This window comes from Mastigoproctus giganteus, chromosome 5, assembly GCF_048544385.1.
Source record: "Mastigoproctus giganteus isolate SK-2022 chromosome 5, ASM4854438v1, whole genome shotgun sequence".
Lineage (NCBI taxonomy): Eukaryota > Metazoa > Arthropoda > Arachnida > Uropygi > Thelyphonidae > Mastigoproctus > Mastigoproctus giganteus.
The window spans coordinates 138,339,929-138,365,906 of NC_143579.1; the positions used below are offsets into that span (position 1 = coordinate 138,339,929).

Genomic DNA, 25,978 nt, shown 5'->3' on the forward strand with positions numbered 1-25,978 from the left:
TTGGGATACGTTCGAAAGCGCCTATTTTAACACACTAGTAGGATGGTCCAAACAAACATTTTGAGGCCAGAGTACTTTGTAGGAATTTAATTACGTGCTGCGTTTCTTTAGTATAAGAAACACTGCGGTAATTTGTCACAGAATAAACAATTTGCTACCTGGTCTGTCCGTTTGTAAATTCAATCAACATTCATTTCTAACAATCAGAATCTGTCAAAAAAAAAAAAAAAAAAACAGGATTATCTTCTATATTAATAATTTTGCAATTAAAATCCTATTTATGTTCAGTATTACTATAATATGACACTTGTATGGACTGACTGTCTTTTTGCAGTTCTTTCTGAGGGATCGCATAGCATAATAGGAACTTTGCATTGTGGCACTAGTCAAACGGCATTCAACGGGTCTTTGTACAGGTAGTAACGAGCTCAAGGATCACGCTACTTGTCTGTTAAACATAGGCCTTCACTGTAATAAAACTTGCATGGTTTACGAACCTACCTCTCTCTCTTTCGCGCGCGCGCACACACACAAAAAGAATTTCATTAATATACATTCAGAATTTCATCTCTAGCAGTTTTTCAGCAAAAGTTATGAGTAATATAAAGATAGGATACCATACTTTACAATTGTAGTCCTATGTTCTGTTCTAATGTACATTTAATACTGTGATGCTGAGTGTGCGATATTTACAGACAGTTCATGGCGATGTGTTGCTTTCCAGTTCCATACATCTTGCGTGAAAACATGATGTGCATCTGCTGTTGTCGTTCAGCATTTTCTTGCACTTCTACATGCGGTGAGAAAGAAGGTGAAAAAAAAAGTTGTATTCGCGGGTCATCTAGAAACGCAAGAAGCATTTTACAAGTCACGTTGTACATACTGGCTGCAGTCAACCAGCGTTTCTTGTTTCTTAGAATCGTATACAGACAAACTACTTCTTTGACAATAGGAATAATACGCATTGTACAGTGCATTCAATGACTGTGTATTGACTGTTACAGAGTTTCACTCGGACCTTCAGACATTAGATCAACACTGTGAGACAGGAGGGGAGACCCGCGCCATCCTCCTCCGTTTGTAGTAGGCACTACGAAACAACGGTCACGCTACTTGTACGAACAAAAAAGTCCATACGTAGCTATTTCGTGGAGCGAATGCACACACACAACGGTCAGTTTGAAAGTTCCACTTCATGCTAACACGAGTTCAAGAGTTGCTTGCCGGAGAATCATTGCGACTGTGAACTTCGACCTCCACGTCATCAGCCCGTGACTGGTCTGACGCCCATTTGTCTGCGAGATGAGAAGAAGACAGCTTCCTTTTTGGCGATTGTGGCGATGTTCGGTCTTCGGTCAAATGAAGGGAACCTTTGGAATCAGAGGAGGAGGAAGAAGAGGAAGATTTTTGTTCCGTCTGGCGGGCGCTTTGTTCCTCTTCTTGTTTCTGACGTTTGTGCTTCGTTCTTCTATTCTGGAACCATACCTTGACCTGCAACGATACATACACAGGTTTATACATATTTATGGAAATATATAAAGAACATTTTTTTAAAAAGCTTCACGATAAGGATGGGCACAGATTAATAGTGGAAAGTTCAGCGCTTGATTAACTTCCTATGCCTTAATTTGAACAAAGTAGAAGAGATAACCTACAGAAATGAATGGTCATGCCTAAGGCAATAACAACACACTCACACGGCCATGGTGGGTAACGACATTGTCTGTAAAATGGGCATTTATGCTCGGTTTGACTATTTAACCGGAATAAAAACCGGTGCAACGCTCGCTGGCAACTCTGCGACTTCCATCTAAGAGAGAAGGAACTTCCCTCTTAGATGGGAGTCGAACACTAGCATTTTTCACAAGGTGGGGGAAAATAGTAATCGTGACATTGTAATAGCAGCTAGGGTATAAAGTGTGCCGTGCGGCAAAGGGGACGAACTTCTCATTACTGTGGTTCACAAATTTTCGGATTGGTGAACGGGCAGAATTCTAGTGTAAATTTAAGGGATCGGCTTCTCATATATTTCACTGCGTTTTCTCCTCTCCTTTAAAATTTAATGCAAACTTTTTTTTTTTTTTTTTGTATCTTGAGTGGTGTTATTTAAAGTATTAATAATAATAATAATTGGCATTGGTTTACGACGTAGAGACCGGAAACCACTCGTCTTAGAGCGACATTTATTTTTAAAATTTAAGACATTGAGAATACCATTTCTAAGTCATAAAATTTTTAATTAATTCTCTAAAGTAAATTCAATTATTTATTTACCTCGATATTAATATATAACTATTATCTTAAAAAGCATCAAAAAGTATAAATATCATGAACATATTTAAAAAGTTTAACATTATTTGCCCTGGCTACAGCACATTTTTCTGAGGTATAGACATTTTGTACTCAGAAGCAAAATTAAATTTATATTAAAGAAAATATATTTATATTTGACGTGAAATACAGCTCAGATTACTACCAAAAAAAAAAAAAAAAAAAAAAAATATATATATATATATATATATATATATATATATAGTTTATTTACATTCACATCAGGTTAAACAAAACAGAAGATAACAAAACTTGGTGATTCCTCTTTGTTAAAGTATTTGCTGAATGGAGAAATTTGGGTTAGAATCCTGTTCGTGACAGAAAGATATTTTATAGCTGTCCCCTTTGTCTTAATTTGACATAGGGCGACAATTCGTCGCTCTAATTCTGGTTTCTTATTTCCATAAAAGAAGCAAACCGATTTAAGAAAGAAAAATCGATTTTTAGGCAATAGACGGACGAATCGTCGCCCTTTCACTAATACTTATGCTCCCAATACACTTTAACCCTTGAATTAGATTGGGCACAAGGCCTTTTGCTATCACACGCAGCGCCACACAAAATTGGGCACACACAGAAGTGCTCGTAGTACGACTAGGGGAAGGGGGGTCGAAAGAGAAAATGAAGAATATCCGATAAACTACTGGAGTTAAACGTTCGACCACTGGTCATTTTCCTTTCGTTAATGCACATCCGGTAGACGGAAGGAAGCTATATCCGGCACCGATGGGCCACCCGTATGGGGTAAATGATGCAGCTAAATATTGGAGAGTGGATGTTCCTTAATAAACACGCGAGAGACCGCATGGGTCATTTCAATCAAGAACGCTCAGTAGAACAATGAGAAAGGGTTAAATGAATGATACCTTTTATCAACGTGGTTCTTCGGTGTGCTATAACTTCGTATGTGTATAGGGAAACAGGAATACTAGTATGACTGCGTCATACTAGTGTTCCTGTTGTTTCACCAACTTACTGTTTTTTTCACAAATACACAATTTCCATTACACCATACAACAGTAGTTTGGATTAAATCCATATTGGTCAAAAGTGCCTTTTTATTTTTTTGCATACTGACACGTTCATTGAGTTATTCCTATTTAATTACTACAAGAATAAGCTATTTATAGCAGTGTTGCAAAGAAGCTTGGGCCCAAGAGCCTAACGATGGAACAACATTTTAAAATAGCATCCTAGAGTTTTTGTTGATAAGATTTCAGAAAGCTTTTGATACTTCTGAATATAAAAGACTGCTATATAAATTGGAGGAGCGTAGTATTATGGGCAAGTTAATATAAAGGGATGGTTGAGTGGGAAAAGACAAGTGTACTTTTTAATGGACACTGCTCTTCATCGGATAATGTTATTAGTGGAGTTCCCCAGGGCTCAATACTGGGCCTATTGATTCTTTCTATATTTATTGATAAGATATGTCAGGCTTATTGTCCAAGTTTGCAGATGACAAAGTTGGCAAGGTGGTTAATAACAGTAATCAAGGTATGCTACTGCAACAAGATCTAGAAATATTAGGCAGATAGGCTGAGAAATAGCACTTGAAATTTAACATTAACAACTGCATGGGACTCTATGGGTAGCAGTAATTTCAGATTAATATACCAACTGTGTGGCATTGACCTCATAGTAATGGAAAACGAAAAAGATCTGGGCAGTCAGATATGAAGTTATCTGAGAGTGCAGGCATGCTGCCAGACAGCTTATAGAGTTTTGTCAATGATATACAGGAACTTTGCCATCAGGGAAATGGAGGCGAATGTCCTATTGCACAAGGTTAGGATGCATGAGTACTGAGTACTGCATACAGGTCTGAAGGGAGGCCTCATTTTAGGAAGCATGCAGAGCTGCTGGAAGGGTTGCAGAGAAGGGCAACGAGATCAGTGAGAAGAGTATGAAAGGATAGTCTTATTAAGTTAAGACTACCCTTAACCCTTTCAAGAAGTCAAATTGAAATTGTGGAAGGATGGTTGCAGGTTAGATTGTACAGAGGTTTGCCTGAGGCTAGCGAGTGGTTGATTGTTGGAACAACTTTCCATCTGTTGGTGTAGAAGTAGTTTGAATAAATTCAAGAAACTAGATAACTTATTGACGGGTTGGACAGGAGATACGGAAAGTTTTTTTTTTTTTTTTTTGGCTGATGCTTTATCACTTGCTTTCTTACATCATATGCCACTATTAAAACTAAATCCCATTGCTGCGGAGCATATTACTAAAACGTTGTTAATTCACGTTGTGATATTAAATTTTCTGATAATTATTAGAAAAGTTATTTATTAAATGAATCAGAGATAACTGATCTTGTACCTTCTACAAGACTGATGACGGCAGAGAAGAATATGTTTAATGTTTTGATAAAGAAAAACGGATTTAATTATTTATATTTGAGAAAAAAAAAATATATTAAAATCTCCCTGACACAGACCAGCCAACAAAATATCCTGGCACAGTATGTACTTCTATTTCGCTCTCGCCCCTCTAGAAAAAAAAAAAAAAAAAAAAAAAAGAATACTTGACTTAGAAACTCATATAAACCCTTGAGAACGAAATCGCAGTTAAACGCGCGTGATCTGAACGTATAAGAAAGTTCCATATCTTTGGAATACAGTTATAAAGCGCACTAAAGTGTTTTCCGATAAGTACCGCGAATATATTTTATAATATCGCCCTATGGATTTCAATGTTAAAACTCCGTCGAAAAATTTAAAGAATTTGGAAGCCAAATACAGTGGATGTCTCTTACACATCCCATAATATTGACTTCAACATAAGCAGTGGCAGCTTTCTGACTTCTTGTCATCGTAGATTCTTTGTTGACTTCCGCAACCTTTGGGAAAAGGAGTGGGAGACATTCAGAGACTTTCCCTAAAATACATTTTATTCACCATCTTCTTTAAACTAGGATTTCCAGGCCACTCTCTACAACTCAATCCCGTTTACACACAAGCTTTTCTGTAATCTTTCGTCCACTTTTGTGAGAAGCAGGACCCCTGTTCGGATCCCTTTTCATGACCTCTTTTGAGCAACAATACGCTGCCTACGATATGCCACACAATGGAATCAGAGACAGCTACGAGAGCAAAGCGGATGTTTCTATAGTGACTCCTACTTTTAGTCACCTCAAAGTCAAGGGCTCTTAATATTCAATAGATGGCGCTATGGTCTCTAAAACACGTTGAACGTCCCCTCGATGGTGAATACACTACTGACAGCTCTTTACTCGCCAAGCTTTTGGCCTGGAATTAGAGCTGAAGCAGGGAGCCAAACATTTGGTAATAGAACCTTATCAAAACACAGAAGTGGAGAGTCGTGCAGCTGAAGCAAGAGAATGTCTCACTATGAGTACGGGATTAACAAAGTCGCCACTTCTATCGGACGCTGACATATGAAGTGGATTTCTGTGACAGAGCCACAGAAGACATGCCAGTTATATCGGTTCGTATGCCTACAATTTTTCTCGCCCATCCTTCCGCCCTACTAAAACTGCTTTCCGGGAGGCTTAAGTACTGTCATGTTGCAGTACGTACTTAACATCCCGTACCTAAATATCCCATGGTTACGCGTCAGAAGAACCCAAGGACTCTAGTCATGCTAATCAGATAATGTGTTAATGGAATTTGTTTTTTTGTCTCAAGCAGACTCACGTTTTCATCAAATTTGTAGAAATGATTTTGGCATTTGAACTTTTTGCAGTTGTCAGTCGGTTCGTAATCGCGACTTATAGGATAGAACTACACAGAAAACTCGCCTTTCAGGAAAACTCTTTTCGAAAAATGCTGAAAGTTTGGGTGAATTTCGCGCTGTCTGAAGGAGACTGATAAGCACTACTGAGAAAGAAAACCATCCATTACAGTTAAAGATAACTGGTGCATCAAAAAAGATTATTTAATAACTTCTATTACTTTGATTTCCCAATGCTCTTTAAATTGCCTCCTAAATTACATTTTCATATCTTTTAAAAACTTCTACGACCTCGCATTATTACACTCGGCCTATTTACGTAGAAGCCGTAAAGATGTCTACACGCGCGGCGACAAGCAGTACATATTGGTGACCCAGCCGACTCAAATGTTTACGTACTATAGTTCAAAAAAAGGTGGTCCACGCCTACACGTTGTAGATTGGATTTCAGCCTCCTGCTGGCTATCTTTATCTGATCGGCTGGAGGAGCGAGGCAATATTGTGACATAGTTTGTGTTTCTGTCCATCATTCCCTTTCCTGCCTCTATATATCACGTTGCAAATCACTACTGCTGTCTTCCTTTTACATTGTTATTGGAAACGTCAAAACTTGATCAATCATTTCGTTCCTTTTGTACAAATAGATGAGTATTATAAAACTGAGCAGTAATTTTTTTTCTGATTTGTGCGTTTTTCCTTGTTCATTTCATGGCTGTTTTCGAATTATCAACCGATCAATCCCCCCCCCTCTCTCATTCGTTTTTAGCCCAGTCGCACCTCATTACATTTTTACTAATGTAACGAAATATACATTATCATGCACTGTGTATTGGAAGAAACCAAGCGAAAAGAGCCAACAGTATCAATATTATTGCTGGTAATATTCTAGTGAAATGTCGAATTAGAAGAATCTTCTCTGATTTATGTGGTAATGGAGGAATATAAAGAAAACATCAAAACCCATCTGGGGCACACTTTACACAAGGTTTTGGCATATGGAGACCGGAATCTTGCTGCGTTCTTGACCTAAGGGTATAGCTACTTCAACTGGAATGATTTGTTTTAGTTCTCAACTGTTCTTACAAATTTAGATACGAGCTCTAGGGAGGAAACAGAAGGGCGACCACATGACTCTTCTCAAACCACTGTTCTACTCACAGTACTTTTTAACATGAACCGTTGTCATTCTGGTACAAAGGTAGGAAAGCAATAAATGCACTGGAGAGTGGAACGCCACGGATAGATACCTAAGCATCACACCCATATTTACTCCAGCCTGAATCCCGTCTCTCGAACAATGCAGACATCGGAACATTTGGCTTTTACAGGTGGACTCACTCTCGATTGATCCTGGGGAACCATCTTAGAATTTCCTATCTTGAGGTAACGGCAAAGTGGCACGTTCAAACTCAGCCCCACACGCATTAGATCCCCCCACCTTTCCTAACTTCCACTGTTCGCAACACAGTTCAAGCACTCCAATGGAATCTAAATTGCGGGCGCTGGATCCCAGTAATGTTATCTAGAGGACCAGCATCACCGAGATATCCCCCGCCTCCTCACTACGTAGTGTATGTGTGTGTGTGTGTGTGTGTGTGTGCGCGCGCGCACGCACGCACGCACGCACACACACAGAGCCGGGTCTTCATATTTTACGAGCTTAAAAACTCGGGAAAATTCAAATTCCTTAGCCTGAGATTGGCCTTGATTAAAAGGATTTTTAGAAATTCTTCAAGTCGTAGCCCTCGCAGGTAGAACAGTTGATATAATCACCATAGTCCCTCAGTGGGGAGTCCTCGAGGGTGGCATAGTTGATGTAATCAATGTCCTCCCCACATCGGGTGAGAAAGACCTGAAGTTGGATCCAATCAATGATGCGAGGAATTTGTCATAAAAAGTCCCTGTATCGTTTTTTTTGTTTTTTTTTTTATTTTTTAGAATGCGACTCAATTAGTAGGTGTCCAGGAAACTCAGGTTTTCGTGGTTAGTAGGTGTCCAGGAAACTCAGGTTTTCAGGCAAACGCAGTACTATATATAGGGCGCAATGTGGTCAGTACTGTATATACGGCGCAATATGTTGTAGGATATTAAGAGTTGAAGCGCCTAATATCCTACAACATCACCAACCTTTTGTAGTCAACGGGAATAGAATCGAGACCTCTCTCCAAACGAGTGATAAGTGCCGAAACGCTATACGTCATAGTAGTACACAGAGATGATGCGGTCCAGTGCGTGTTGGAGGATGGTGTACGTAACATACCTCACACTGCGATCTGGACTTAAAATTTCTGTAATTAACATCATTTTTAAGGATTATGGAGGAATTCTTGTGTAACAGTTCGTAAATTTTTCTCAACTGTTACTCACTTCGAACCGAAGGTTGCAAACAGACAAACAAAAGCTTCAGTTACTACAACAGAATTCTAATTTGCTTGCCAACACTTTCTGAGAATAAAAACACGATGCTTGATTTTTACTATTCTGTTTGTTACTTAATGACCCGGAAAAAATGGGGTTAACGTTGTACAGAATGAAATTTATACAATTTTACAATCGATACCACCAGCCGGTGGTATCGATTGTAAAAATCACTCGTTGGGATCGTCAGTGATTTAGTAACAAAAATAAAAAATTCTTTCTGGGCTCTAGTTTGCTGCTTGTAAAACTAAAAGCTGTCGATTAGAAAAAACAGAACTGCGTATTAAACAATAGCTAATATTAGCTATTGCTTATTAACTAATAAATTGTTTATAAATTAAGTTCTAGTAATTTACAGTAATATCAGTTTTTATTTCAGTATTCTATATGATGAGGCTACTTAAGTGCAGACTTAATTTTTCTGTATTTTATAAAGAGTACATACGCTTATTTCTCTATACCTTTAATGCATTTTTAGACGAAATACCCCCGAACATTACCAACAAGGAAAAGTAGTTGAATTTTAATCCAGCTGAAAGCTTTAAGTTCCTCTAGGACGACATCGTATTATGTATATATATATTTTTTACTCTGAATATTAATTTTTAAAGTGTCATGCTGATCCCAAGATGCTCCACAGAAGACATTTCTAAGAGAAGAGAAGAGAGGAGAGGAGAGAAGAAGGCTTAAAGTTTTCATTTGAATCAAGCTATTAAAATGCATGCGCTAGCGCTTAGTATCAAGTACTCTTCGAGAGAATTTTCATAAACCCGCTGATACTTCCACCCACAGATATTCTAAACATCCGCAGGCATTTGAAAGCAGACAGCAGGGTTGCTTGATGTTTAGCAAAAAAAAGCTCTTGCAAGGCGCTAGTTCAAAGTAAAATCACCTTTCACTGAAAGACGTCTCACTTGGGTGTTTGGTTGATTAGTATGAATATAAGACAGATATGAGTAAATTGATTAGTATGAGTATAAAACAAGTAGAACTAAAGGTTAATTTTATTATAAAATCCGGCTTATGGTTCTTCATTCATGTAGAATGGTACGTTTATTTCGGAGAAGGATGGCAAAGAAGCGCTTGACACATCAAATAAAATTAAAAACAGGATGTGTTGATTTTGCGTACTCGTATCTGCTCGTTGTGTTTAACAGTTTCTAAATGTAAACAGAAATAAAAAAATAGTTACTTAGTGCACAATTAAGATTTGGTATTTATGGAACATACACCATAAAAAGTGTTCTCTTAATCCATGTTTATCATTCATTTCATTTTTTATACCTTTTGCGAAACTAGACAAATGAAATTTTATTGCAAGATCAAAAGTACGCTCCTCTGCACTCAGGCAGCAATTCGGATGTATGCCCCTCCTCCCCAGTTAACTATACTATAAGAACTTAAAATACCAAATCAATCCATCCCTATTCCACCACTTCCAACATTGAGCACGACGCTGGTGCCTCAATCGCCGACCCAATCCCAGCACTGACTCTGCTCTAGCGAAAGGAAGATCTTTAACTGCAGAAGAAAATGTTATGTCTATACTACAGCGTTGTTCGATTTACAGACAGGTAGCAAACCATTTAATTTGATTTTGTTTTAAATCTACAAGAACATTTTGAATCGGAAGTGTATATATTGAATATAATTAACCTCAGTTTTTATTAAATGACACTCATTTTATGAGTCCAGTTAAATAAAGACTGAGGCCATTGCATTAAAACTCATTTAAGGCACAAATGAAATATAATCAGTACTGGCAGTTAGCAGAGTGCCAATCTTTTCAGTAGACGACTGATTTATTTAACATGTGTTTATACTTTTTTTTTCACACTGTTTTTATTATTATTATTTATTTTAAACAAATAATGCACCCAGCACAAGGTTAGGTGTTTGTTAAGCACAAAAGCAACTAAGGCTATGAGGCGACAGTAATATTGTGCTTAAAACTATGTGTACTCAGTTTCCAGGAGAAAAATCCACGCAGCTCTCGCCTGAGACCGACTAACTCAGCCACTTTATGGGTAAAAAAGCGCATAAAAATTCCCCAGGTCATTGAATATTCGAAGTCAGGCGTTTTACATCCGGTGTGGTAGAATGACTATTATAATCGCGCAGAAGACATTTGGAATTCATTTATATCCAAACATTTCTAAAAAATTCTATTTTAATACACAAAAATCTTGTTAGTTCTACATGAAGAAACGTGCAACTGAATCCAGCTAAACACAGAGGATGTATGTCAAATTTCAAAGGGTTACAAATTATGGCACTTGTGTAATCTCGATTGAAAATTTATACCGAAATTAGAGAATAACTAAATGCCTCAGCAGTTTTCAGTTCCAGAGACATTCTCTGCCATATTAAAATAATTGCAGACCCCTTTATAAGATATAATTCACAAAGCAATTCACATATGCATTCATATTCATAGGAACGTGGAACAGAAAAAATATTTAAGACTCCATTTCTACTTCTCTTACATACTTCCTGTAATAGCGCGCATTACTGCACCGCGTTTTAAAAGTGGAACTCTGAGTAGTGGGATCAACACGCTCTGCTATTTAAACAAGCGCAGTATATTGCTGACATAGACGATCGGTGCCCACTGAAGCCTTAAATAACAGTCACTGATAGGCTTGAAAAATCTTAAATTATCGATAAGATGAACTGTATACGTTGTTTAAAACACCCCTTGGGGTTATCGCGTTGTGTATCTGACTAATGGCTGCCTTCGTGTCTGCTAGCGAAGCGATGTTCAACGTCTCGCGACACACACGTACGCCAGAGGAAGACCCAAGTGTAAAGAAGTGACTATTGCTAGACATAGTCCAGCCACATATCCCCCTTCTTACTTCTATCCCTTAACAAGTGTACATGCCCTTGTGGCTCGTAAAGCCTGGAGAACAAAATAAACACAACTGCTGATGTCACTCGGACGGAAGAAATTTATTAGACCTAATGGCTAAAGCGGTGACCGAAGTGGGCGATTTATGAAGATGAAAGCAACGGTCAAGACACTTTTGGAGACGTCAAAAGAAACGGAAAGGCAAATGACGGAAAACTTTTCTCTAATTACTCGGAAACCACAGGTGGTCAAAAACAGCGTTGGTCTCAGAGCAGGAAGCAGTCAACGGACCGTTTCTTACTCTTTCGTCAGTTTAGAACAAATTTCCTCTCTCGAGACTGGAAAAAAATAATAAATAAAAAAAATAACTATTATTCTTGTAATTTTGTTTTTTTTTTCCCAGAAAGTTTTTCGATTTGTTATTTATTTACATTTCACATTCTGAGTTGTGACTCGAGCAACCCTACTTCAACTGCGATTTAAAGCGCAACACCAAATATAAGTGTACCGTTCCATTATTAAATCGGCATTTCAATGTTTCGTAGATTATAAATATAAGAACTATGCAGGAAAGCAAAAATAAAATGGCAATTTTTGCTCATCAATTCCATAACAATCGTGGCCAACTAACAACTGTAATAAGGTGGTATACAAATCGCACGATTGTTCCCTATGGGCGTTTCAATAAATAGATACGTATAGGAATATATACGTAAATAGATACACAGTAAGTCAACAACTTAATAAAATAAATATAATCGGTAAAAGCAATACGCGAACACCAGCATAAGTAGTCAAATATAAATGAAACAATGGGCACTTTTGGCTTCCCATTTAGATCTTGAACAGCAGCAGCAGGCTTCCAGTAGCAATTTTTATTATAGTAATTATCAGGGTTGTATGCACAATATTAAATTTTACAGTGAAAGTATTTATACCATAATTTATTTGTTATTATATAACATATAATAATTCTTTGCAGATCGCAAAACATTTACAAAAAATATATCATTCAGATATGATGCGAGGCTGGATTAGTATGAGTGGTGGTATGTGATTGGGCCAGAAGAGACTAATTACTAATGGAAAGAACGATTTCTTATTAGCTATAGGTGGATCACGCTGTGTGAATAAGGAAATCATAAGTAATCTCGCACCCCCAAATCCCTTGATTATATACTGTATATAAACATTTATATAGTTTAATGAAGTGGGCTTTAGGAGCAATATTGAGTCATGACAAAAAATAACATATATTTTATTTATTTATTTTTGGCTTTAGACTATTATTTAGCCATCCTGCTAAGAAAGAATCCAAACGCCTTGGTTTGATATCAGATGCGAGTGTGCATCTCTCTCTCTCTCTCTCTCTCTCTCTCTCATGGTGTGGTCGTCCCGGAGTATAAACAGAAAATGTTTTTATTAAAATAAGTTTAAGAAACATTACCAAAAATGTAATATTACACATTATGTTATAAAAACCTTAGAGGACTATAAGGTATTCGAATAGATAAATATTATAATAGACAAGATATTCTAATAGATCTATAACTTGTCATACCAACAGTAACTTATTGATCTGTATCAAATTTATAACTTATTTTCACTTAAATGATAACGTACGCTTCTGAATTTCTGCCCGCTGAACAAACTGATAAGGAGCCAAATTGATTCACAGATATCGTCGTCAAATAGTTTTAATTATCCACATCAAGGAAATAAAAAACTTAGGCAACTAAGTTAAAATTGAATTTAAGAGAGTCGCACTCATTAAGATCAGATTATTAACTATAATCGTCTTCTTGTTCGGGTTTCTTGGAAGTCTGTATTTCATTACTAAAACTCCTTCCGGGAACATATCAGGGCTGGAAAAACAGCTGTAGTACATTTCAAAGAATGAGTTTTGGATGTAAAGTTCTCGCTGCCCAGATTTCAGTTAAATGCTGGGATTTTTGTTCATCAATAAACTAAGGTTTCAAAAGGGAGATTGAAGCTTTCAAGATTAAGCGTAATTCTTTATCTTGAACTTGTGTTTTTATTATTTTTTGTATTTCTAACTCTGTAACACTCTACCAATTTAAATTTGAGTTTATATGAAGCAGAGAAACATAAATACTGTTCAGTATTTGAATTTAATCCTAATAGTTAAACTAACATAATGTAATTTACTCTTTGTTTACAGCCTATGTAGAATAACGAAACATAAATGTACATCAGCATACCACAATATTAAAATATCTCCTACTAATGTAGTGAAGAGATTGAGAAGTATGCGAGTAAGAGCAGCAATAGCAGGGACATCGAACAAGTATAATACATGAGTCGGGCAAGACGCTTTCGAAGTTTCAGAGGATTAATCATCAAGTGCCACTTCAGAAATTTGTCAATGCGTGCGACAATCACTAACGTTGAACTTCTAAAATTCAACCTAGCCAATGTGAAAAGATGGAAGAAAGGACACGAATCGCCTATTCCTGAAGAAGGTGTCGTTAGAGCTTAAGATATTCATGGAGTTTTCGTAAGTGCATCTATGGGCCAGAAGGGGTTACACGGCATGGATTTTCATTGAAAACCTGTTGCTCACAAGATCCACATCACACCAGCGAACATTACATTTCTACGGAGGCCGGTTACCCTAGCTCAACGTTCTTGGACCATGGAACTGCGAAAGAAACAAGGGGGGGGAGAGAGTTAGTTAGTTAGTTAGTTGAGTTTTATTGGCGCATCAGCAACTTAGGCTATAATGCGCCAGGGGGAGAGAGAGAGAGAGAGAGAGAGATCAGCTGTCCCCTATTTTCTAAATAAATAAATTTTCTCTTTGTACTACGGAAACGAATACATAAGGTCAGATAAGTTCACAAGATAGAAATAATACAGGAGCATCACCATATATTTTTCGATTCACTGAGTACCTCTATACTGTTGGCTTGATCTCTTTGTCACGGCGGCCATGGTTTCTATCTATGCGACTCTTTCTAACACAAAAGAAATACTTGGGGGATAAGCTTTTCTTTTCTTTCCCCCTTCTGTAATGGCAAGGGAAAAATATGAAATCTGATGTTTTCTTTCAAAGTTCAATCTGCATTGAGATTGTTGGTTAAGTGTTCCGGAGTTCTGAAGGCAAAACCTACCGTTCAACTCTGTTTAACGTTAACATTTCATACAATTTGTTTGTTGAAAGAAGCTAATAATAAATACGCCTTTCCGAAAAGAACTGAATGTTAATCACGTTATTCTAATTTTAAGTATACGAAATAATATTTTAATATTACTTCGTATAAAAATATAGCTTAATATTTTTCAAATATAAACCACATTCTGATCTTTCTGCTGTTGCTTTTTCCTTCCTCTTCTTCCTGGATAATTTATATCATATCCATTCCTTCAAGTTTTACTTTTGGACTATTTGGGTAATTTAGAGGATCCTACAGACAATGATCGGACAGTTTTATGGGACACTGGACATCAACCTTTCAAATCTCTATAAAACAGAACTCTTAAAACCAGCTCTATGTGCATAGATGCCCTTTTTAACTGACATGCTGTTAACGAGGGGAAAGCTCATAGAATACAGGAGGAATTTTACTGAACCTGAGTTCTACACACTCAGCAGAACAACCAGCCGAAACCTTACGCCAAGAAAGAATAGGCGGAATTCGATTATTTCCGTGTTTACCGAGCTAGGCAGGTCTACTAACTCTGTGTCCTCCATGTAAATTCTTTATCCTGTTTTGAAAGGCAAGTGTACGTTACTGCAATAAAAATCAAATATAAATATTTTATCATTCGTAGAGGACGAGCAGTAAGAATAAAAGAATCCACTACTATGGTGGCCGCAGAAGTGAAGCTTTCAAACAGGAGACGATACATGCCGGCAAATGTTATGGGAATTTACACTGTGGGTGGTATCTAGCGGTTTCGAATGACTGAATATTTATTGCTTCGGGTAAATGAGGTCACACCACGTGGAATGAAGCATGGGACATGTGAAGGAGTCTTCCCCTTCCACTGAAGATCGTCATGTCACCCTTTCTGGGTATTTTCTTGCTCGGACTTTTCTGAAACGTAAAAATACTCTGCTGGTTTCCTCAGCTCTCTCTCACACAATTTTTTCACAGACAAGGAAACTGCAAGAAAAGATTGATCTAAACTTAGTGTTCAGTTTGATTTCTTTGAAAATGCAAAACCCACACACATACGATGAGAGAGAGAGAGAGAGAGGTAGGCCTCTCATCTAAAGAAATGGCATGAGGGTGATGTAATGGACTGGAATATGGCAGTCCCACATTCCTTGAACACGACTACAGGTGTTTCGCAGTCGAAAGTATAAATTACACAGATAATCGAGTGAGCAATTTTAGCTCTCAACACAGTCGTTTGCACGCAAAGGGGGTTAGAGGGTGGAAGGTAGAAGTGATGCCAAGTTTAGTACATGACATGCAAGGTAGTTAGTCTCTTCACCTGCTGTTCAAACGAGCTCTGCGAGCGGCCTTTAAACAGAAGACCTTTCCTGCGGAATCGCTGATTCCTTCCACTAACGAAGAGGCCAAATAGGTCAACAGAAGCTACAATGATTACTTAAGATTTAAAACCTTTAGTATTTAGACTTGCACTCTCGGAAGAACATAACAGAATAGAAAATAAACTCAAATTTCCAATCCATTTCATTTATCTCTCTCTCGAGTTAGAGAAGGAAAAAACTTTGTTGAAGTGTTCCTTCTCTAACTCGAGAAGTACAGACGGCAACTCTCCAAAAGCTATTAATAATTGCGCACAAGCTGATAATTTAAACTTTTAAAAAGTTGTTTTATTCTTAATACGCGATTTTCTATATTCACCTATTCTTATTTCGAAAATGGTCTCTTTTTTTTTATTTTTCCAATCACGTAAGGAAGTTTTACTAATTCGGAAGAAATAAAACAATATAAATTAAATTATATTTTAACATAACGAGAATTTTGTATTATAATAACTAATAATCATTCTTGAAGGAAATTAAAAAAAAAATTACAAATGAATGCGAATTGACTTTTTTTCTTTATTTGTCCTGACTAGATTTGTAAACTCCGCATCTTTTATTCTGAAAGCGCATTTTTTTGTCGTTCTTTGAGGCAAGTCCCACGTTGTAACATTCAACAGCATTTGTTCGTCACTAACATTAACTCAGAGAATTTTCCTGATAATCTCGGAGCTGAAAAACCCAATCGTGAGGGTAAGAAATGAAGTTAAGATTACATTACAACCCACCTCTATGAATTTAATGAACATGTTTTTAACTTAACAAATAGTTCGTACTTTTAGCCCACTTGATATTTCCTAAAAAATATTAATAATATTCTTATAAAGAAATCCATACTTCGTTTTCAACAGGTTTTCTTTCCAACTTTTCATTTAGATTCAATTTTCTTTTCTGAGAACTTACAAAAATCTCTTCTTTTTTATGCTTCTGAAAGAGCAGAGAATCAACCACACAGACTTTTTTAAAAGCTGCTTTTACACCTGGATACAGGTAGTAGAACTTGGAAGAGATACAAGCCGCGATACGTCAGGTCATACAAACCGACTTTCACTTTTAATTCAGACCACAAACCAATCATGTCTGCTTTTACGTTCCCGGCGATGCATCCCAAAGGTGGTGATGTCCTAAACAAAACCATTTTCTCAGTTAATTTCATCAAGCAAGATGTTATTGAGTTTTCTCACCTCAACCACCTGGGAAGCACTTTCTACCCTGCCGATCGAAGAAACCACTAATGGTCTTGCTTCAATCCTGACGGCAATGGCAATTCAAGGAGCTTCAAAAACCATCAGAATCTCTAAATGGACAAAACCATGGTTCTCAAGAGACCCAAAGCCCGCTTCTTTGGATAAGCAACGTGCCTTCAGGAAATGGAAGAGTACTAGTTTAAGTGATTTCATTAGCTTTAAAAAGAAAAGTGCATTTTTTATGAAGCAGAAACGACACGCCAAGAATAGATACACAGCTAATAGGTTAGTATTTTCAAAGTGGCCATTTGCAATGCATTACAAAGATATTCAGATGGATGAAATCCTTTTCATTGAGTGGGCCGATAATACTTTTGATGAAAGTTGCGTAAAGAAAATCAATTCCTCCCATTTTTCCATCCCATTACGTGATTTGACTCCCCTGTCTACACTTAACGTCACGAAGGAGAATCTGATGAAAGTAGTAAACGAGATACCAAACGAAGTTATCATTAAAATGTCCTGTGTCTTCATTGTGGACTCTTTTACACATCTTTAATGATATTTTGCGAACCTCATCGGTGCCCCAGATTTGGACTCACTACTGCGTCAAACGCATTCCGAAGAATTAGAGGCCAAAAATTGCGAAGGAGTTTCGTCCGATCTCAGTGGGCTCTTCGCTTTTTTAAAGTTTTTGAAAAGGCAATCCTAACTCAACTTATTGAGCACTGTTTCCGTCACAGACCTTGCCACCTTCACACACTGTGGTATCTGGAAGATCTACTACCACCAATCTCCTTCAAACTCTTTCACATACAGGAAGCTTTGAATTCTCGAACGCAGCTCGACAATTTTTCTTAACGTTAAATCTGCATATGATAAGATTTCCATCACTTCTTTGCTAAACATCCTGAAGTACTTCAGGATCTCCGATAGCCTTCCTGCAAAATTGAGTACAGTGATCTTCTCACTGTACTCAATTTTGCAGGAAAGACGGCTCCTTGTAGAGCACAATGGTCTCTCTCGATCCTTTACTGCTTTCAGCGGGATTCCACAGGGTGGCGTTTTGACAACAGCACTGTTTGCAACTACTTTGGAACCTCTGCTGGTAAAATTTCCAAAACGATCTCATCTGATTCTACAGACTGCGGGCCATCTTGACGATAATCAATTCCCAAATTTGTTAAAAACACTATATTTATAGCAATAACAAAATCTACCAAAAGGAAAGCTTTCCGTACAAAATGTACCTCGTGGTGGACAAATGAGCTAACAATTCAACGTCGCAAAGTTCATCACGCTAGGCGCCTTTATGAAAGAGCAAACCGAAATAGACAGCCTTTACTTGAGGTCAATAGGTTACATTTAAATTATAAAAATGAGAAGAGGATATATACTAAAGCAATATATAATAGTAAGGTCAAATCGTGGCAGAATTTGGTAAATACGACTGGAAACCAAGATCCGTGGTGTCTTATGTATAAAATCAGTAGAAATAAATTAACTCCTGGTGATATCTTTAATACAGTAATCTCAAATAATACTGAAACTATGAACTGGACGCAAACTGCCAATCAAATACTTGAGAATTTTCCCTCCCAATGATGATAGAACTCTTGATTCTGCCTACCACTCTGGAGTTAGGAAAGAAAATGAGCAATATGATTCTCCCATTTCTACTCCTTTATTTTCTATGGAAGAGCTTAAAAATCTAGTTTCTACTATGAGTAATAACAAATGCCTAGAAACTGATCTACTGGAAACCATTTTCATAAACAGATTCTTCTCTATTATGCCAAACCATCTTTTGAAACTCTTGAAACTGGGAATTTCTCTGTTATTTGGAAGTCTGCTCTAATTAAAATAATTCCAACACCAGGTGATCCTAAATCATCAGGCCTATCGCTTTATTATGCCACTTAGGCAAGTTACTAGAAAAATTCATAGCATACTGATGTAATCAACTTCTTTTGGAAAGTAATCTATCTTCCTCTCTTCAGTATGGATTTAAGCCTGGTTGCAGTTGTGAAATGTGCTTTTTGAAATGAAAAAGTTAATTGCTAGCTCTACTTACAAATATACACTGGCAGTTTTTATTGATTTTGAAGGCGCCTTCGACAATATTTAGTGGGAGAGTGTCTTACGGCGCCTTAGAATCGCTCGTTGTTCTAGACATCTCTTCCTTTTGTTTAAAAAGGAATGTTGCTGAACGTACAGCTTTAGATACCGACTGATGTTTGGTTTGGATGTAGACAGTACGTCTACATCCAAACCAAACATCAGTAGTTTTGGTCCCCCTTGTGTGGAACCTCGTCCTTGATGATTGGACGTCTTCTCCCTCCAACCCGACCGATGTGCAAATGATTGTCTTTGCCGACGATCTCTCCATCTTTGTACATGGTAACTCCAGATCCCAATTGGAACAACGGGCTAATTCTGTACTCGGATAACTTGCTGGATTCGACTCTGAAAAATAAATTAAGAGTGTCACCATCTAAAACCAGGATGATGATATTTCACGGAAAAATAGACCATACTAGACCTCCAGTTGCCAAGTTTAATGGTGTATCTCTGCCACTTGTCAACACTCATAAGCATCTTGGTATCATTTCTGATGAAAAATTGTCATTCTTACCACACATCCAGAATCTTTCAAAAAAAGTGAACTTTTTACAGCCATGTTATTCAAAATCTCTCGGCAGGACTGGGGTTTAAAAAGGAACCTTAAGAATTCTATACTACAGTGTTTATTCCAATCGTTACATATGCAACCAGCATATGGTTTCACAGAACCAAACTTATTACAGTTCAAAACAAACTAGACAGTGTCCAACGAACCTTTTTGCTAGCTCTCCTGAAAACTTGTAGAACAGTTTCAACCTCATCTATGCAAGTCATCGCAGGCTTGCACAGGCTTTGTTTATTATATTCGCAAAGGATATTCTCTGACGTTTTCCGATTTGACCCATGATCCCACTACCGATCCAAAGATTTAGAAAGCGAAATGTTGGACTGAGCTTCATAAAAGAAAATATAAGCGAGATGGAATTCCTCAACCAAAGGAGCAGTGACCAGATGTTTTATACCTGATATTAAATTCACTACTCGAAAAGTAATCAGTTTTGGTTCTACCCAAGCCTTCTCACATCATACATTTTAATTGGCCACGGTTCTTTGAACGCTCGTCCTCAATTCAATCTAGCAACTTCAGATACCTGTTTCTGCGGCGCCTCCGAAGACTGGAGTCATGTCTTATTCTTCTGCCCAGTTTACCAAGGTTTAAGACAACCATTATCTAGTACAATGCATAATTTCTCTCCTGGAAATGAAAGATATCTTATTGCAAATCAAAATGCCTTCTTTCAGCTCTACAGGAATTTGCTACACAGATTTTCAACAGACGACGACGCTGATTACTGAGTTGACTTCCTAATCAACAAAACTACTTTTTCTCTTTTTTTTCATTATTTTATTTATTTAATAATAATTATTTTATTATTTTAACATTTTATCTAATTAAATTTATTATTTTATTTATTGTTTTATTTTTTGCTATTTATTTTTATTTAAACGTAATAATATTTTGTCCATTAAATTTTCTTTCCTAGAATTGTTAATTATGCTACTCCTTTGGGAGCAGGTTTTTTAATCCCTTAGAGACAGGATTCGCTGGTCTCCAGTTTATTAGAGACGGAATTTTAAACTGCCTGTACCCAGATTTGGGCTTCCTGGGAATGGAAACTGCTGGCATCCATTGCTATTACACTTTCTGCAGTGGATACGGGATTCTTTATGGTATTCACCACCATACGTGATTATACTAGTCTTCTGCACCTGTAGGACTTGCGCTTATTCCTATGGGGGCTGGAAATATTACATTTAGTTTAGTACATGTATAGTTGGGCCCGCCTCCTCGTGGCGTGAAGTACTGGGAAGCAGCCTTCCTGGTGATCGCTGCTTCCTGGTAGCAAAGCGGCCCGAAACAGCTAAACAACACACGCAATGCAAACATAGCACTACACTCATTTCTGGCCATTGTGCAGAGTTTTGTATACCATCACAGAGAACCATGGCTGAGATGAACTAACGTTTAAGGGCCGCCTTGCGTAAGACACAACACATGTCCATATATTGTACGCCGATGATCGGAATCTCTTCATTCATTCGGATCAGCTAGAGCAAGCGCTCTCAGTCCAAAGAGCTGCGACAAAACAAATATCTGAGATAAACACCTCTCTGAATTACATTGAATTCGTGCTAAATGCCGAATAATCTGCCCGGATGACGTTCACAAAGAGGAAAAAGAATAAACCAAATGCACATCTCTATAAATGGACATCAAAACAAACTTGATCTCTCCAAAAGGACCTCGTTTTGGTCTGGGATTCGAACCTGTCTTTTTCGAAGCACTTCAAGGAAGGAAGAAACAAATTCTTCACAGACCTTTGGTCTGTTCGACAGGAACTGGTTGGTTATGGCTATAAGCTGATAACTAGATTTGTTCAAACGTGTGTTGTACCGGTGGCTCTCTACGCATCGGAAATCTGGTCCTCTGCCCCTCCAACCTACCTACAGCAGTTTTTTCGGGCTTGAGCATCCCCTTACTATCTCTGGGGGTATCTCTATGTAGTATAAAAAAAATCACTACTCGCAATAGTTACCATCTCCAAGCTCATTTCGGGTAGACTAGATGCTCCCAGCATCTAGTCTACCCGAATAGCCTCACCATTCTGCCCAGAACAACTAACCAACAAACTAAGATCCCACCTGCCCTCAATCAAATAAGCTCGCTCAGTCATGTTTCCAGCAAACACGATTGGACTCTTGAACGAACCTAAAAAAAATCCAGAGGCGATTTGCGTGGACAAGATCTACAGGTCCAAAGGCTTTTGCTGATATCTACGTAATGTTGCAATTTTAGATGTTTCAGGACTCCTCCGTAGGCTTCTGTGTTTGAAGATGATCTGCGCTCCGTCTCCTGTTCCTGACAGACTTCTACAACTTGCTGTCACCCCAGCATCATGCTTGTATGGATGCTGAATTTATTTAGAACACATTTGTCTTAGCCTGTTGTAAATAATTTGACTGGATCTATGTATCTTTTGTACTTCTCTATGTATATACTGTATTGTTAAATTGGTTATTATGTTTGCGGTCTATGAGTGGATGTAACTTTTCCTTTACTTGAATAAATAATAATAATTTTCTATAACACTTTAATTAGGATTTGACTAATTCACGAATCTCTATAATGCGTACTGTTTTTTTTTTTTTTTTTACGTATTCATTTTATTTATGCAGAACAGGGATCTTTACTAGTCGAAAATTGAATGATATGATTTCAAACTTACTTCAGATTGGTTTTTCAATCATTTGGTAAAAGAAATAAAATTATTTAAAAGGAAACTTTAATTGCAATGAAAATTTCAAGGCATGAAGGCAATAAAAATACAGGACCTTTACTAAAGAGAAAATTTGATTTCTTCGGAAAAAACAAAATACGATTTGGAGGGACCGGCTACACCTAATGATTTATAGTTAACTTTAACACATCAAAATTTATTAGTGCTCTTTGCATTCCATCTTGATTTGTACATTTTCAATTTTTTTTTTTCTTTTCGTGATATTTATGGTCTAACACCATGTAAATGAACCTTTATTTGCTGGATTTTTCATGATTACTTGAAAATAGTAATATATAATAATATTCTCTATAAAGTAAATGTAAAATTTAATTATATAATTACATTCTACCCTTTTCTTTTCAGTTTCATAACTCATACTTGTATCGGAATGCCATAATTGAATTTTCTGCTAAAGTTTGTATCATTAGATTGCGTTTTATGTTTTTGGACGACTGACACATATGATGGTCCTGAAAGTGTCCCCTAGTGAATTTGTAATTATTTCTGGTTTAATTATATATTGTACTTCTCAAATATTTGCAGGTTTCTTGTTAAAATATTCTCAAACACTTCTCAAATATGTGCGATTTTATTCCAGACTGCATTAGAACTGTCTTTTTTTTTTTTTTTTGTAATCTTACCGGTAAATGACATCCAGGAGTCATTCTGGCATTTCACTTGATATAAAGGACTTTAGCTTTTGCCTCTATTATGCCTACATTCCTTTTTTTTTTTTTTTTATATATATTATGGGATTGGAAATAGTAGAGAATCTTGGGAATTGATTTAAAACCTTATTTTTCTCTTTTCTTGCCATGTCGCCTTCTTCATTCTACGAGTCTGTTTACGATATTTATCGGATGCCTGTGAAATGGCAATCCCTGCTACGGAAAGTACGCGTTTCGTGACTTACGTAATTGCGATTTCAATATCTGAGGACGTTATGGCTTCTTGACCTAAAGCTTCATGGGACTTATATTTTATCCATTTATATTTGGGAAATTTCCATTTGTTTCCATTCGTATTTTGTAGTATATTCACTCATTAATATTCTGCAAATAAATGGATCACTGTTGTATGGATCATTTGAAACTGACCAATCGAAAAGCTGAAACAAGCTTGATGAGCAGATGAGTTATATTGCTTAACTTACCCCTGTTGCTAACTGCACATAAGTATGAAAAGATAGTTTTTTCCATCGAAAAGCCTTTCTATCATTTGCCCCATTTTGTCTAGGTGAAGAGATCCCCATAAAGAGCGGTTTCCATTGAAATCTCCTAGTAATCGAAAAAAGGAAAAAAAAAAAAAAAGAAACTCAACTGTTTCACTAGGGTTTCTAATTCTTGATGTACAGTGGGGATCATTTGGTGGAAGACAAAAATGCTGACATAAGTGCAATTCCTATCGTGATGTGTGCTGCAACTGCTTTATGTTTTGAGCTGGATATGTTTCGAGGAATTTCTATGACCCTAAAATGGCTACTCCTCCTCCTCCTCCTCCTTTGTGTTTATTCGACATATAATGCTTTATTGAAATATTTGCGAGGTTAGGTTAGTTTCTTGTAAAAATACAGTGGCAGTATTATATGTATGTGAAAGATCTTTAATGTCATCGATATTACTTCGGAGACCACGACAATTCCGTTAAATATTGTATTGCACACATTACTTAGCGGGTGGCCCAGTTGTTATAATACTGCCTTCTTCACGCCGGGCGGTAAAGGCCTGGGTTCGAATATTGTCAATGACGCGAGAAACTTTTATGCACTTTTTTCATTCCGTGGCTGAATTAGTCAGTCTCACGCGAGGAGAGCTAGGTTTTTCCTCCCGGAAACTCTGGTTTTTTGTCCAGCAGAATGAGCAAACCAAGCAGAAAGCACACAATTTATGGAGCTCGTGGGTGGATGAAATTGCTCTTTGCTAACCCTAACATAACCCCTTTTTTATTCAGTGTGTAATGAGGAACAAATTTGATGGGAATACGACAAAGAATTGTAGTTTACATAAATAGCTCTGAAGCAGTTTTTCCATAAGTAGCTCTGATGATGCATGATTATACCAACAGATCGCCAGATTTCAGAAGGCAAACCATGTTTGGGGACTAAGTTATGTTGTCCGGACATCTTTGCATAACAAACAGAAACAGTTTGCTGAAGGATGGTCTGTTAGTGAGTGGATCAGCAAGAATGAAAAAAAGAACTCTTCGTTCGTTTATTTCTTTTGCATTTTGTCAATAGATGGGTGAGAATCAACCTAACAGCACAGTGGTGAATGACTCACAGACTGAGATGGTATCTGGTTTGTGAAGTCCATAGTTGCTCCGTTTAGTCCTGGAGGGTTACTTAAACTTCGAGGTTTCCATCCCTGCCACGTCGGAACAATGCCAAGCAGTGACAAACAGCTGGGAAATTAGTTCAATTAGCAATTAATAATAAAAGAGAAATGCAGAAAGGTATGTTTTTCTTCTAGACTAGTGTACTGCTTGAATAACTAGAAGCTAATGTGTTTTTAATAAAACACTATAGATCATTTTTAATTGCTTAATCACTGAGCGGTCAAGAAGTCAGAGCATCATCATTCTTCCAGTTATTACGGGAAAAGTTGTACTAAGGTACGTGAATACCAGATTGTAACGAATACCAAAATGGAAGGCTGGCGGGGTGCCGTGTGTAATGTTTTCACATTATGGCTCAAAAACTGATGTCCACGTGGGAAGAGGGGATTTCATTTGTTGAAAGATATATAGAAAAATAGCTACAGCAATTCCGAGCATAATATGAACAGCATCTGCTTCCAAGGAGGTTTGAATATAAACTATATCTTGAGATTCTTAAGTTTAAAAGACTTCTGGACTCTTGCAGAAAGAAGCGGTTGATTTTTGAAGTTAGAAATAACCTGCGGAGTTAAAGTTAGTTTTTCAAACTCCCCGCTACGGGATCATAAAGAGATTAACCTCACTGCCAGCATCAGTCTTTCTACACACACTTACGTAATTCCAATGCCTGATGCACTGCATAATTTAGTTTTTTTTAAGTAGTAATAGAATTAAGAACTGTTTTGCAGAAGCGAGAGAGTTGGGTAGGTCTGCTTTTTATGTGTGGTTTATTTGTGATGGTAGCTTTCAGTTTATTCTTCATTTAAAATAGGAGGAAGCTCATATTCTACATTGTTGTTTAGAATAGAAGGACATCCCGTATTCAATTCATCTGCGTGCAGATCAAGCACTGTTCCATCTTTGTTGGGTGTATCGTCAGTGTCCATCTTGAATTTGTTTTTCTCACAACTGCATCTTGTATTTATGGTCTCGCTGAGAGTTGATGTGATTTTAGGATGAATGTAATTGGAATGTCATTGATTCGACCTACTAGACTGGGTCGGAAATAGGGTGGTCGCGCATCGAGAGAACATATCGAGCCAATTCTGAAATATATGTGCCAGAAATAACACATTTTTGTCGTTTACGATAAATTGTATATATTGCATAAGTGGTTACTGGTTAAAAAAAAAAAAAAAAAAAAAAAAAACTGGTTTCTGGGATGAAAAAACCATGCAAATATCTCTTTAGGCCAGCGAAG

The 25,978-nt window shown here is 37.2% G+C and overlaps 1 protein-coding gene across 1 annotated transcript in view; it reads right to left on the bottom strand.

Moving 5' to 3' along the window:
• Window positions 1–1,209: 1,209 nt before the first annotated feature.
• Window positions 1,210–25,978, bottom strand: part of LOC150085726 (homeobox protein EMX1-like) — a 150,943-nt gene continuing 126,174 nt past the window's right edge. The window contains exon 4 of the mRNA XM_090374665.1: window positions 1,210–1,491. Within this exon, the coding sequence (XP_090230791.1) occupies window positions 1,210–1,491 (282 nt within the window). The remainder of the gene's footprint in view (window positions 1,492–25,978) is intronic.